This window comes from Paroedura picta, chromosome 3 (genome assembly GCF_049243985.1).
Source record: "Paroedura picta isolate Pp20150507F chromosome 3, Ppicta_v3.0, whole genome shotgun sequence".
In the NCBI taxonomy this organism is placed as follows: Eukaryota; Metazoa; Chordata; class Lepidosauria; order Squamata; family Gekkonidae; genus Paroedura; species Paroedura picta.
Window position 1 is genome coordinate 118339243 of NC_135371.1, and position 12424 is coordinate 118351666.

At 47.8% G+C, this 12424-nt stretch overlaps 1 protein-coding gene across 3 annotated transcripts; it reads right to left on the reverse strand.

The window, feature by feature from the left end:
- Positions 1-130: 130 nt before the first annotated feature.
- Positions 131-9924, reverse strand: PTGER1 (prostaglandin E receptor 1). 3 transcript variants are annotated; one of them, XM_077327374.1, is made up of 3 exons: positions 9604-9924; positions 5954-6812; positions 131-3259 (listed from the first exon to the last, which is right to left on the reverse strand). In XM_077327374.1, the coding sequence occupies exons 2-3, from the start codon at positions 6779-6781 to the stop codon at positions 3008-3010; spliced, it is 1080 nt and encodes a 359-aa protein (XP_077183489.1). In that variant the 5' UTR covers positions 6782-6812; positions 9604-9924; the 3' UTR covers positions 131-3007. The 3 variants fall into 3 exon arrangements, with proteins under 3 accessions (XP_077183489.1, XP_077183491.1, XP_077183490.1); XM_077327376.1 differs by lacking the exon at positions 9604-9924 and adding an exon at positions 9300-9596; XM_077327375.1 differs by lacking the exon at positions 9604-9924 and adding an exon at positions 8889-9596.
- Between the last annotated feature and the right edge of the window lie 2500 nt (positions 9925-12424).

The window sequence follows — 12424 nt, forward strand, 5'->3', positions numbered from 1 at the left end:
ACCCAGTTTGTCAAATTGCAATCTGGTTCTTAGAAGCTGTTTGCAGGGTTGCCAGAGAAAGCTGCCAGCAGGCAGGCATGCTGGGAATTTAGTCCATGACATAAAGGCAATAAATTGAATAAGGCAAGAATGGTCTGCAAAGATGCTTTATTTTAACAAAATGTCCTGCGCTAGTTAACAATTTGTACAGTCCAGGTACTGGGCATGCAAGAGCCCCACCATCTCACAGTCCGTGCAGAATGTCTGCTCTGGAGTTTTCCCCTTGCCCTTTCCTGGAAAAATCATACAAACACTCCTTACCGTGAAGGCCTCAGAAACCAATAAAAATTACCCCCACAGTATGGGGTATGACTGCACCACATTTACAGTCTGTATACAGGAAAATCACAGGAGCCTCAACTCCAGATAATGGCAGACCCTGGGCAGAGAATTCCCATGGGATCCCTCCCCACCCACACATCTCACTACCTGTCTGTGCATGCTTCCCCTGTTACCTGGGGTCACAATCATCCACAATGCTTGCAGCCCTTTCTTGGAGGACACAGGGTGGCTGGGGCCATGAGTGATGGAGGTACTCACAAGGGAGCAGGTGGTAAAAGGACTGACAATGGTGGGCCCTGGCTGTTGCCCCACCTGAGGCCCTGCTTATTTCATTCTGCTCCAGATGGCCTTTCTGCTGTGGACCCACCTGTTACACCAAAGTCCTTGTCCTGTCTACAGAAGAGCAATGCTTTTACGAGTCCTGCAATTGCTCAGTTTTGGAAGAGTTTTTCCAGTCTCCATTGAGTTTGGGAAACCTTGTGCCAGTGCTTTGAGGATCAATTTCCCAGGAATACCCAGGGCCATTCTGCACTTCTAAAATCATAGCGTTAAGCCATCGCAGTTGTTTAATGCTAAAAAAACATGCTCCCCGCCATTTCTCATCTCCTTGCTCTCTCGCTTTCTTCTCCCGCTTTCTGATGCTTCCAAGCACTCTGCATGGCTGATTAAAATGGCTGCAGAGAGGTACTCACAATACCAGTGAGTCTCCCCCTGCCCGTCAAACATGGCAGCTAGCCAATCAGCTTTCTCCGAGCTTTAAAGGGGAAGCAATCTTTTTAAAAGTAGAAATTCTCAATTGTGGCCATGCTTATAATCATAGATGCATAGTGCGTAGTTTAGCCAGCCTGTTTTGGAAGTTTGACACTTGAAGATGAACAGAAGTAATTTTTTCCAGTTGTTTTTTTTTTAGAGGCATGCTTTGAGTGCTAACTGGTGGTGGGAATATTTTTTTTGTTCTACCTCTGGACCAAGGCATATTCATTGGTCCAGGCAGCTTGCTCCCCCCCCCAAAAAAAAGCCTCATTCCAGGGAGAGGGGAAAGGGAGGCAGGCATGAGGGCAGGCACTGGAGATGGAGATTGCGCTGCTTCTGCCCGCATTGTTATGCGCTGCTATCTTGCTGGTGGTTGGTGGTTGCTCTCCTCCCACACATGCAGCAAAGCTGGGGGAATCCAGTTTTGTGGATTCCCCAACTAGTGAGTTAAAATGGAGGATGTGGCTGCCAGATTGCTGCTGGGACGCTGGATGCAGACAACGTTGTTTGAAACGCCAAAAATATGGCGTCTGCAGGGGGTAAGTGTCACACTTTATTTTCAGGGTGCAGAATGGCCCCCCAAAACAGCCTGCATTCAGTTATTTTAAAAATGGTGCCCTCACACAGCACCCAGAGATCAAAGCAAGAATTCCCCAACCAACTCCCAGTTTCTCAGGTTACCTGAATCCAAATCCCTCAACGGACTCAGGATTATTCCTTTCCAAGTAATGCAGTCTCAAAAACTACAGGATTAAAAATCCAAATGTATTAGAAAGAAACACATTTTGTATAAATGCCCACATTCAAATCCCATGCCAAATAAGAATTAGCAGGAGACCTTTACCAACAGCCTGCATACACTGCAAGGGAAATGACAAGCTTGGAAGCCGCTGGGTAACTAGGTTTGCGCCCACCATGAGCAAACTCTTGTGTGGTTGTGATGGCTGAGTGCAATCATTAAGCCTCTCTGAGCTGCCAGCACTATCCTTGCTCAGTTTATGCACTCTAAATTTTTTAAGTGTGGAAGGGGACTATATATACTGATACTTTATGAGCAGCCTCTGGGTTGGGATGGAGAAAGTACATCACAGGCTCGGAATGGCTATGATGCTGCAAAATAGCAGATTAAACAGAATGCCATATATTCAGAGAGCTGGAGCTGAACAATGGAACAGCCTGAATAAAATTGCCCAAAAGAAGACACTTTATCACCTGCGTATTAGTCAACTGACAAGTTTACTCATTGCTTAGACATTCAGAGTTGATCTCTTAAAAAAAATTCTGAGCCATGTCAGGATGCCATGAATGGACTTCTCCTCCCACCCATCTCCATTTCACTAACTTGGAACCAATAACAACCAAGGTCTCCATGGATGGCTTATGAAGCTTTCTTATATTGAGTCAGACCATTGGCTATTTAGCTCAGTATCAACCCCTAAAACTAGCAGTGATTCTTCTAGATCTGATGTGTGGATCTTTCCAAATCCCACTTAAATGGAGATGCCTGGAACTGCTTCTCAAACCTTCTATATGTGCCATCACTGAGCTATGCACTTCCAAAGGGATGATTATGACTCTTAATAAAACTCCAAGGGAGATCCAGTGTTTCTCATTCATGGCAAAGACCTACGGTGGAAAACTAAGCAGGGATCTGGCCCAGAAGTATTCTTTGCTCCACTCTCTTGGATCCCATCTCCCTCTTGTTGTGGAGTAAATTGAGCCTGCCATATTGGCTCCTGCATCGCCAACAACACTATCCGTAATGGGCCCTGGATACTGACTCCAGAGAGCCTTCTGTTCCATGCAAATATCAGAGCCCCTTCATGCTAAACATGGCTTCCTAGGGAGGCTGTTTTGCAAACCAGGGGGAATGTGCAAAAGTGCTTCCTAGGCATCTTCAGAGGATCAGGACCTCTGCTCATTCCAGGCAGCGCTAGAGACGGCCAACAGCAATGCTGCGCTCAGAGCTTTGGAAGGAGCTGGCCTCCCAGCGGTCAATGCGCATCTTGAGATCAGTGCGTCGCAGGAACAAAGCAAGGATCTTGCGCAATACGGCACGCCGCAGCAGGATGTATACCCAGGGGTCCAGGATCTGGTTCCAGGAGGCCAGGCGCACACCAAGGAATAGTAGTTTCTCATAATCAAGGGCATCACTGGAGTTGCTCACTGACAGGATGACAAAGACCTGGGAGGAAAAAGGAGAAATACAGTGGTGAGAGGGCTATATATTCACAGGGACATCAAATATGGCAGCCTTTCTCTAGTGATCCTAAGAGCCTAGAAACAGAAGAGAGAAGCAGGAACCTGCCCCCACCTCCGCTCCTTCCAGTTCAGTGTTAGATGGGATCTGCAAGTACCATTACTATTCCATCTACAGTCAAGTAGTCTGCAGTTGTCTCCTGAGAAAAGGGCTGTCCAGTAAGGCCTGGGAGGTTGGTTCATTCTCTGGATGTCAGGGGAGGGCCTACCAAAGCTGCCTCACAAATCTCCCAACAACTATTGAGCCCAATGTTCTCCCTCGCCACAACCAGGCCTGGTGTGACTTCTGGTCTCCACTGTGGCCATGCTTGGCATAGCTGCCATCCGTTTTCTCCAGGAAAACTGATCTTTGTCATCTGGAGAGCATTTGTAAATCCACTAGGCCAGCTGTTCCCAACCCCTGGTTCGGGGACCTGTACTGCTCCATGGATCAGTCGGTACCAGGCCGCGGCTCCTCCTCGTCCTCCTCCCTGGCTGCTGCCCTGCCACTCTGCCGCTGGCTCACCTTTGGTGCTCTCCGGCGGCTGCCATGGCTGGGGCTCCCCCTCAGCATGGCACTGCACAGCTGCTACTAGCAGTGCCCCCCAGTGGCTGGCAGGAAGTCAGGGGTGCCGGCGGGAAAGCAAGTGGAGCAGGGGCTCAGGCAGGGGCTCAGGCAGCGGCAGCGACGGCTCTCAGCAAAAGACTACCCCCCCCCCGGGCCTCAGTAAAATTGTCAAGCATTGACCGGTCCCCAGTGATAAAAAGGTTGGGGACCACTACACTAGGCCTCACCTGGAGGTTGCAGTGGGAGGGGAAAAAAACATGTGAAGTGAAATAAAGCTTCTAATAGCATATGTCACTTTCTGCTGCTTTTTATTTTTTCAAAAGGGTGTTGCTCAAGGAAATCAATCAACCAGAATCAGTTCCAGTCAAAGCAGCTTCTGGTAATAGCCATTTTCAAAGCAGCATCAGGACTGATGTCCAAAATTAATATCCGTGTCTAATTAGCTTCTTTCATGGGCAAATGCATTACTTTGAGCCCAAGATATACCTGTCTGAAGAAATGTGAATACACACAAAAGCTTGTACCGTGAATAAAACTGTATTGGTCTTAAAGGTGTCACTGGACTCTAGCCTTTTTATTATGCTATAACATGACTGATTATAATACATTATCAAAGAGTTCGGTGCCTTCAGTGTTACAAACGTCACCTAGTTGTACAAATATGCTGCTAGTCCTGTTGTACCTGTCTGTGAATATTTCTATGCGAATAATACATTACCTTTCATTTAATACAAAAGTTATTTTGTGTTTTCAATTTTAGTTTTTCCTTCTCAGGCGGCAAAGGATACATGACTGCCTCTATATCTCTCCGTTAATTGGGAAATAAATACACATAATTAAAACCAGAACATAAATACATTCAAAGGCAATAATTCAAATCCTGGGCTGGAATGCCCAATAAAATAAAAATGTATTCACATGCTGGTAGAAGATGGCAACAGAAGAGGATAGATCAGGCTCCCTGGGGAGTTTTTGTGCCACAGCTGGGAAGGCCCTCTTCCTGGTGGCCACCTGCCTATTCTCAGAAGACGGAGACACTCAAAGCTTGGAAGACCACTGCAGTGATCAGATGGTTTCATAAGTCTGGGTTGTGAAATACTTAGAGACTTTGGGGGTGAAGTCTGGAGTAGGTGGGATTTGGGGTGGGGCATAGAATGCTATGGATTCCACCCTCCAAAGCAGCCATTTTCTCCAGGAGAACTGATCTCTGTCACCAGGAGATGAGCTATAATTTCAGGGGATCTCCTGAATTGTGTTCAGAAAAAATTGGGAGCCAATACAGATAAGCCATGGCTGGAGTTAATGCTCTAGTTGCAGCACTCTGAATGAACGGAAGTTTCCAATTTTCAAGAAAAGTCCCAAAAGTTTCCAATTTTCAAGTAAAGCCCCATTGTCCAGCAGTAATGTAATCTAGATGTAACCAGGGAATGTACCAAAGCAGCCAGATGGCATTGTTATATTCCTTTCATAAACCCACCACACAGTATAGCTGTACGTGCCATCTAAGTCTTAAGTGCTGCACTTGATGCTGGAGCAATGGAGCACATTTAAATTTGATGGGATCAATAGTAGTTGTAGCATATAACTGTAATACCGTATTTTATCACTTTCCTGTATCTTTCTAAATAAACAACATATATTAACCCACCCCACAAAAGTATTGCATATTATTTGCTGCTGGCCTCTGTATCTGACTCTGCCAGCCTGAAACCTTCCTGAGAACTTTTCTACATGCCCCCCCCATATGCCCCATACGAGAGATAGAGCACCAGGGGCAATTTTAATAATTAATATTTTAATACTTAATTTTAAATTTGGTTCTAATATTTTAATGCTGAATTTAAAGCTTATTTTTATTCATGACATTTATATGCATTCTATACTACTGTCATCCACACTGAGCTTTCGAAGATAGTGCAGAATGTAAATTATTAACTTTCAAAAGTACCCCCTCCCCATTTTTCCCTAGAAAAAAAGGAGGAGGGGTTTCATGGTTGCAAAATTTCTCAAAATGTTAAAGCTCTCCTCCTGACTAGAGCTCCCCCCATTGAATTCGATCCTTCCCCCACTCACCAGTAAGGGGCTCCAGCAGATGCAGGAGACCACCATGATGCCCACCAGCTGCACAACCATCTCAATGTCATGAGCCTTGGCCCGCCGGTGCCCACATTTCCGCTGACCACGGAGCCGGGCCCGCACCAGGATGAGCCCGCTGAAGGTGTTGCAGAAGAGGGAGGCCAGCAGGGAGGCCAAACCCAGCAAGGAGAAGAGGAGCGCGAAGGCCCCCTCTGGCCACGGTCCTGCTCCTCGCACCTTGATGAAGCACCACGTGCCGGGGGCTTGGACAACATAGCTCCCAAAAGTACAGAGAGGCAAGAGAGCAATGGCCAGAGCAACAGCCCACAGGCCTACCAAGGAGAGCTTTGTCCGGCCCGGTGTGACCAAGGAAGCATGCAACAGTGGACGGGTAATGCCCACGCAACGTTCCACGGCCATGATGCAGCCCAGAAAGAGCGGGCACAGTCCAAAGAACACCATGCAGGCTCCAAAGAACTGGCAAAGGGATCCAGAAGGGTCCATGGCTGCCCAGCCACGCCGGGTGGCATAAAGTCGCAAGACAAAGGAGCCGGGGATGACATGGCCTGCTAGGTCTGTGATAACCAGGCTGCTGGCAAAAAGCAGGAACGTCGCCTTGGAGCGGCGCCGGAAGCGGGCATAGGATTGCACCAGGATAGCCAGTGCCACCACGTTGGAGACAGCACCCAGGGTCATAGAGAAAATGGGGGCAGCCGGCGATGAAGCACTTCCAGTGGTCTTCACCAACTCTGTGTGCGTTGAGGTGTTCGCCAGAGAGCTGGCATCCGGTGCCTGAGAAGCATTGGGTGGGTGGATGGCAAACATCCTGTCAGTAACGGCCTTCAGAAGCAGGCATCTGCCAAGGGATAAAAGGCATCAGAAACTCTCCTGGGAACCTTTAACAAAATAAGGGTCCCAAAGAACTGCCTTGCTCAGAAGCCAGTATTTGGATAGGAGACCTCCAAGGATTTTGGATGGAGTTCCTCCAAGGAACACCAGGGGCCATGATGCAGAGGCAAGCAATGGCAAGCTCCCTCTGAATATCCCTTGCTCAGCTGCCCGACAATCCTCGGATCTCCTGGCTATACTACACACATGCCATACGATAAATAAAGAATACTCTTTTCTTCCTCATGCAGTCTGCTCTGCTGGGTTTGGGGGCTAGAAGGCAGCATGTACCACTAGTTGCACGGTACTCCCTAGCTCCTGGGAAACACACAGCATAGAGAAGCCATTTGGGTTTCTTCTTCCTTATCTCAGCTCTACTAATTCTCTTTCTGGTTCAGTACAATAGAATGAAGGCTTGTCAGATCTCAGACGTTAAGCTGAGCTAGTACTTGGATGGGGGGACCACTGGCAAACCACGTCTGCTTATTGCCTTGAAAACCCTACCCAGTCGTCGTAAGTCACCTGTGACTTGACAGCACTACACACACACACAAACACACACTTCTATTTCTCCTTGCATCCTCTTCTTCCTTGCCCCACCCCTTCCCACCTCGCTTTATTTATGTTTCATGTCTTAAACTGTAAATCTGCATGCAGGGCTCTTGCTTTATGAATGCTGTACAAAGCCCAGGATCATTTTGGAGAATTAAATGAGAGTATCGGTGGGGCCAGCTAGCAGGATCCTGGGAAGGAGGGCGGTCCCTTGGGAACCGTCTGCCTCTGGGATAGTCAGGAAGCAGAGGATACTTCTTTGCAGCTTTTAAACAAAGTGCCCTGAGCCCTGGTTCTGACCTGGATGGCCCAGGCCAGGCGGAACTCATCGGGAACTAAGCAGGTTCAGCCCCGATTCGTATTTAAATGGGAGAGCACCAAGGAAGTCAAGCACTGCAACACAGAAGCAGGCAATGGACAACCACCTCTGAAAGTCTGTGGCCTTGAAAGCCCTCCCAGGTCACCATAAGTCAGAAGCAACTTGATGGCACTTTCTACCACCACGAAACAGCCCTACTTCTTTATTCGTTAAGACAGTCCATGGCCATCTAAACAGAGTTACACCCATCAAAGCCCGTTTACTTCAGTGCACTTAGAATGGTGTAATTCTGTTTAGGGTGGGACTGTCATACCCCGCACTGCCGTATCCAGGGATCCCCAAGAGGGATATACAGGTGTTCTCAAAGTTACATTATTCACATCCCCCTCAGTCTAGTGAAGGGCAGCTTTTCAAAAAGGTTAACATGCTTAATGTGTTTAGTACTGCAAATGCAAGAACATATGTGACATTCTTTGGATTGCATAAATCATCACAACAATAATAAACTGATAAGGACAAGCGAAGCCTGTTCCTGGGAACAGGCGTCATTCTACTCTACAGTTGGTCATCGTGTCAAAAGTAATGGAAACATGTTGTGGTTCTGAAGACTAAAAACAACTCTCACAGTTCAGGACTAAGCAATACTTTTCAAGCAAACGCGCAGCTTGAACAATATGCAGTTTTCATATACTGGGCATGGTGGTACTAATTCTTGTTCATTAGAACTGTTCATTCATCTGTGGCCATCACTGTAATATTTTCAGCAGGATTCTTAAATAAAAATAAGTGGCTGACTGCAGTAAGCACATACAGTATAACTGAATTAGACTTTTATTTTACATTGCTATTTCTATTGCCTGGCTCAAGGAACCCAGGGCTAAATTCAGAACCAGAAGACTGAGTCATGGCTTCTGACCCACTGCAGGTCATACTTGCCTCTGGAGAGCCAGACAGTTCTCTGAGAGCTGTTCTTGAAGAGCAGTTCACTTAGAGCTCTCAGCCTCCTCTACCTCACAGGTGTCTGTTCTGGGGGAAAAAAGGGAAAGGTGTTTGTAAGCTGCTTTGGGCCTCCTTCAGATAGTGAAAAGTGGGGTATAAAAACAGCTTCTTCTTGTGAATGAGAAATAGAATCCAAGGGCCCATACGTTCATACAATATATAAAGTTTTATTACCTCCTTCGTATCTTTTAGCTGCTCTTGAACTTTAGCTGCTCTTTGTAGCCAAGGTTCACCAATTGATTCCCTGAACTAGAATCACCAAACGAACCACACAAAAATCCAGAAGGCGAGCGGCAAAGCCCAGCAGAGTGGTGAGAGCGCAGGAGAGCGGTTAAATCGCGGCCAAATAGGACTAGCAGGAGTCAAGTGATCCTGACTAAATGCCAGCATTGTTTGGAAGAATTCTGAGGGCACCCGGACCAGATCTCCCTTTTCCCAGTCATTTTAGGACGAGCTATCGCCTTCTGACCAAGCCCTGACCACGAGTATTTGCACGAAGCAGTGCATCGAAAACAACAGCGAATCCCCCGTTCCGCGTCCCGTCCCGTCTCCCCGCCGCTTAGCCGTCCCGGCTGCAGAGCGCACCATCGTTTTCCTACGGCTCTTTCCCCACGACGATGAGATCCGGGGTCAACCTGTCCTCCCCGCGGCGTGGTTTTCCAGCGTGACCCAAAGGGAGCCGACTGTCCACAGGGACGCGCCGCGTTGCCCTTCAGCAGAGCTGCCCGAGTCCCGAGCGGCGCGGCGGCGGCGTCCCACAGGCTGCCTTCGACTAGCACCAGCGCGGCCGTCCCGTCCCTGTTGCCTGTGGCGGACTCCCTTCTCCGCCTGCTCCCCTCCCCAGGCTCCCGGCGCTTAGGGCGTGGAGAACGAAGAGCGGGTCGCTCACCTTCCGAGGGTCCCGGGCCGGCCTTTCCTGGGCGCGCGAGCGAGCCGCCCCTCGCCACGAGAAGCCGGCCAGTCTGCGCCACGCTCGGGGGTGCGCCTCACCCCTCCCCGCTCCGCCTGCCAAGTTATGGGACGGGCCTCGCCCTCTTCCGGCGCTAGGGGACGCTCTGACCACCTCCGGAGCCCTCCGAAGAAGAAGAAGAAGAAGAAGAAGCGGCACTTCCTCCTTCCCAACTCCGGCCCTGCAAGGTCCGCGTCGTTCAAGGAGACCTCTCGCTCAGGGAGGATGGAGGAGCCTTCGCGCCCAGACTGCCACCGGTGGGATATGGGGTGGGGGGTGGAAAATAAACACCCACTTTAGCCCCCTTCGTGGTGAGTACCGGTGTTCTCACGCTGGAGAAGCCAGAGACTAGGCTTGTCAAGACCCAGGATCGCGTACAGCTCGGCATTGTCGGGCAACGTGAGGCTGGGAGCTCCCTGACTGAAAGTCCAGACCTGTGGTTTGGCCCCCATCCAGTAGTATCAGAGTGGGTGAACAGTCAGGTAAACGTGTTCTTCCTTTGCTGCATGAGTTCCTTGACTGAAAATGTGTCTTCCTCACAGCTCTTAGCTATCATGGGGAAGAAAGAGGCAGGCACAGTATGATGGTTGGCATTATCGGGTTTAAAGCAGAGATTGGGTGTGGGGGGGGGGAGTTGGGTGTTGCCCACTAGAATTAGCTGGGTGTTTCCCACTCTTACCTGGGGAGCCCCATTCCCCCTTGCATTCCACTTCTATTCTTTCTTAGTCTATTCCTCTGCTGTCCCAATCAGCACCTGTGCCATTCTGTTAACTGCTGCCCTAAGTCACAGTAGCAGCCACCAGGACTTCACATATATGATCTACAACCAGTCTCAAAACAGCCACTATGGCTGCTTCCTTCATTTCCTTCAGCCTGTATGGAGATGAACATACAGCTATATCAGGAAACATGCTGAAGACAGCGGCCATAATGATTATGACTGTGCCATTGGTATGCACAACACTAGGAAGACAGGGGAGACAACGTTTGTCAAAGGCAAGGTAGGGAAATGGCACCAAAGATACATTGGAAGATGCAAGATCTGTAGTGTGCATGATTCAACAGCATACAAAGGATGCCCTTCACGGGCATTGGAGGACATGTGTACTAAACATAGTTAGATCAGGAACTTCCTAGTATTTTTCCAATTGTCTCCTCTTGTGTCTTCTTGATTGGCTCAGTGGGAGACTTCCTGCTCCTTTGAGTATATTTCTGCCCTGCTTGCCTCCAGAACAGCAGTTGAACAGACAAAATAACTGTAGACAACTGTTTGAACAGTTAGTTAGGTCTCTCTTTTTCTCCTTTCTATATAAAGTTTCTCTTTCTAATAAAAAATATTTTATTCTTTTAAGCAACCCAGTACTCCACTGTCTCACATATTTAAATTCTGCTAACAAGATAAACATTCCAGTAACATATATTTAGGCTATCGGTAATGATGTAATGATTGGTGTAGTGGTTAGGAGTACAGACTTCTAATCTGGCAGGTTCGATTCAGCACTCCCCCACATGCAGCCAGCTGGGTGACCTTGGGCTTGCCACAGCACTGATGAAGCTGTTCTGACCGGGCAGTGATATCAGGGCTCTCTCAGCCTCACCAACCTCACAGGGTGTCTGTTGTGGGGAGAGGAAAGGGAAGGCGACTGTAAGCTGCTTTGAGCCTCCTTCGGGTAGAGAAAAGCGGCATATAAGAACCAACTCTTCTTCTTCTTCTTCTTCTTCTTCTTCTTCTTCTTCTTCTTCTTCTTCTTCTTCTTCTTCTTCTTCTTCTTCTTCTTCTTCTTCTATTCCAGTATTCCTAAACAGTTCCACAGGGCCTGCAAAAGGGAGCTCCTCCGCCAGGCATTTGGTTGAGGTCAACCAAACCACCGCTTCCAGTTGGCCCTCAAGCTCCCCCCCCTCTATGACCAACATTAATCGGTTGCCCACAGGGTCCAGTAAGAGTTGATCTGAGGCTCTTACAATTTCTATTTTATGTATCATTGTTATTATCATGTTAAATTATTATTGTTATAATATTACTGCTGTTACTGTTACCTGTTACCATGTGTTAATTGTATCCTCCCTGTTTTCTGTAAACCGCCCTGAGCCCTTGGGGAGGGTGGTATATAAATATAATAATAAATAAATAAATAAATAAATTCTGGTTCACACAGTGGCTAACCAATTGTCTTGGAGAAACAACTAAGAGGGCATAGAAGCCTAGCCTTTCCCTTGATGTTGTCTCCAAAAATTGGCATTCAAAAGTTTACTGCCTCTTGATGTGGAGGCTCCTTTAGACATCATGTCAAATAGCCAATGATAGACCTATCCTTCATGAATCTAATTCCCTCTTAAAGCCATCTGTGCTGGTGCCCATCGCAACATCAACTGGCAGCAAATTCTACAGTTTAATGACTGAGTGAAAAATCCTTCCTTTTGCCTGTCCTGAATCTACCTGTTCATCAACTATAATATATGCCTTATAGGATTTAGTTTTATGGCAGAGAGAGAAACATTTGTACCTACATAATTCTTTAAACCACTGTCTTTTTTCAGACTCAAAAGCCCAACTCTTTAGCCTTTTCTCATACACACAAATTGCATGCAATTTTGTGCTTGTGCAGTGAAATACAGTCTGTGTGTAGAAGCATGGCAGAGGCTTCTAGAAGTTTCCCCAGCAGGTCATTATGAAACTCTTAGGGTGGTGAAAGGGGACTTCATGTACTCTGCAACAGCTCTGTTGGGGTTACCCAATGGCTTGATCTGTTTATAACACCGT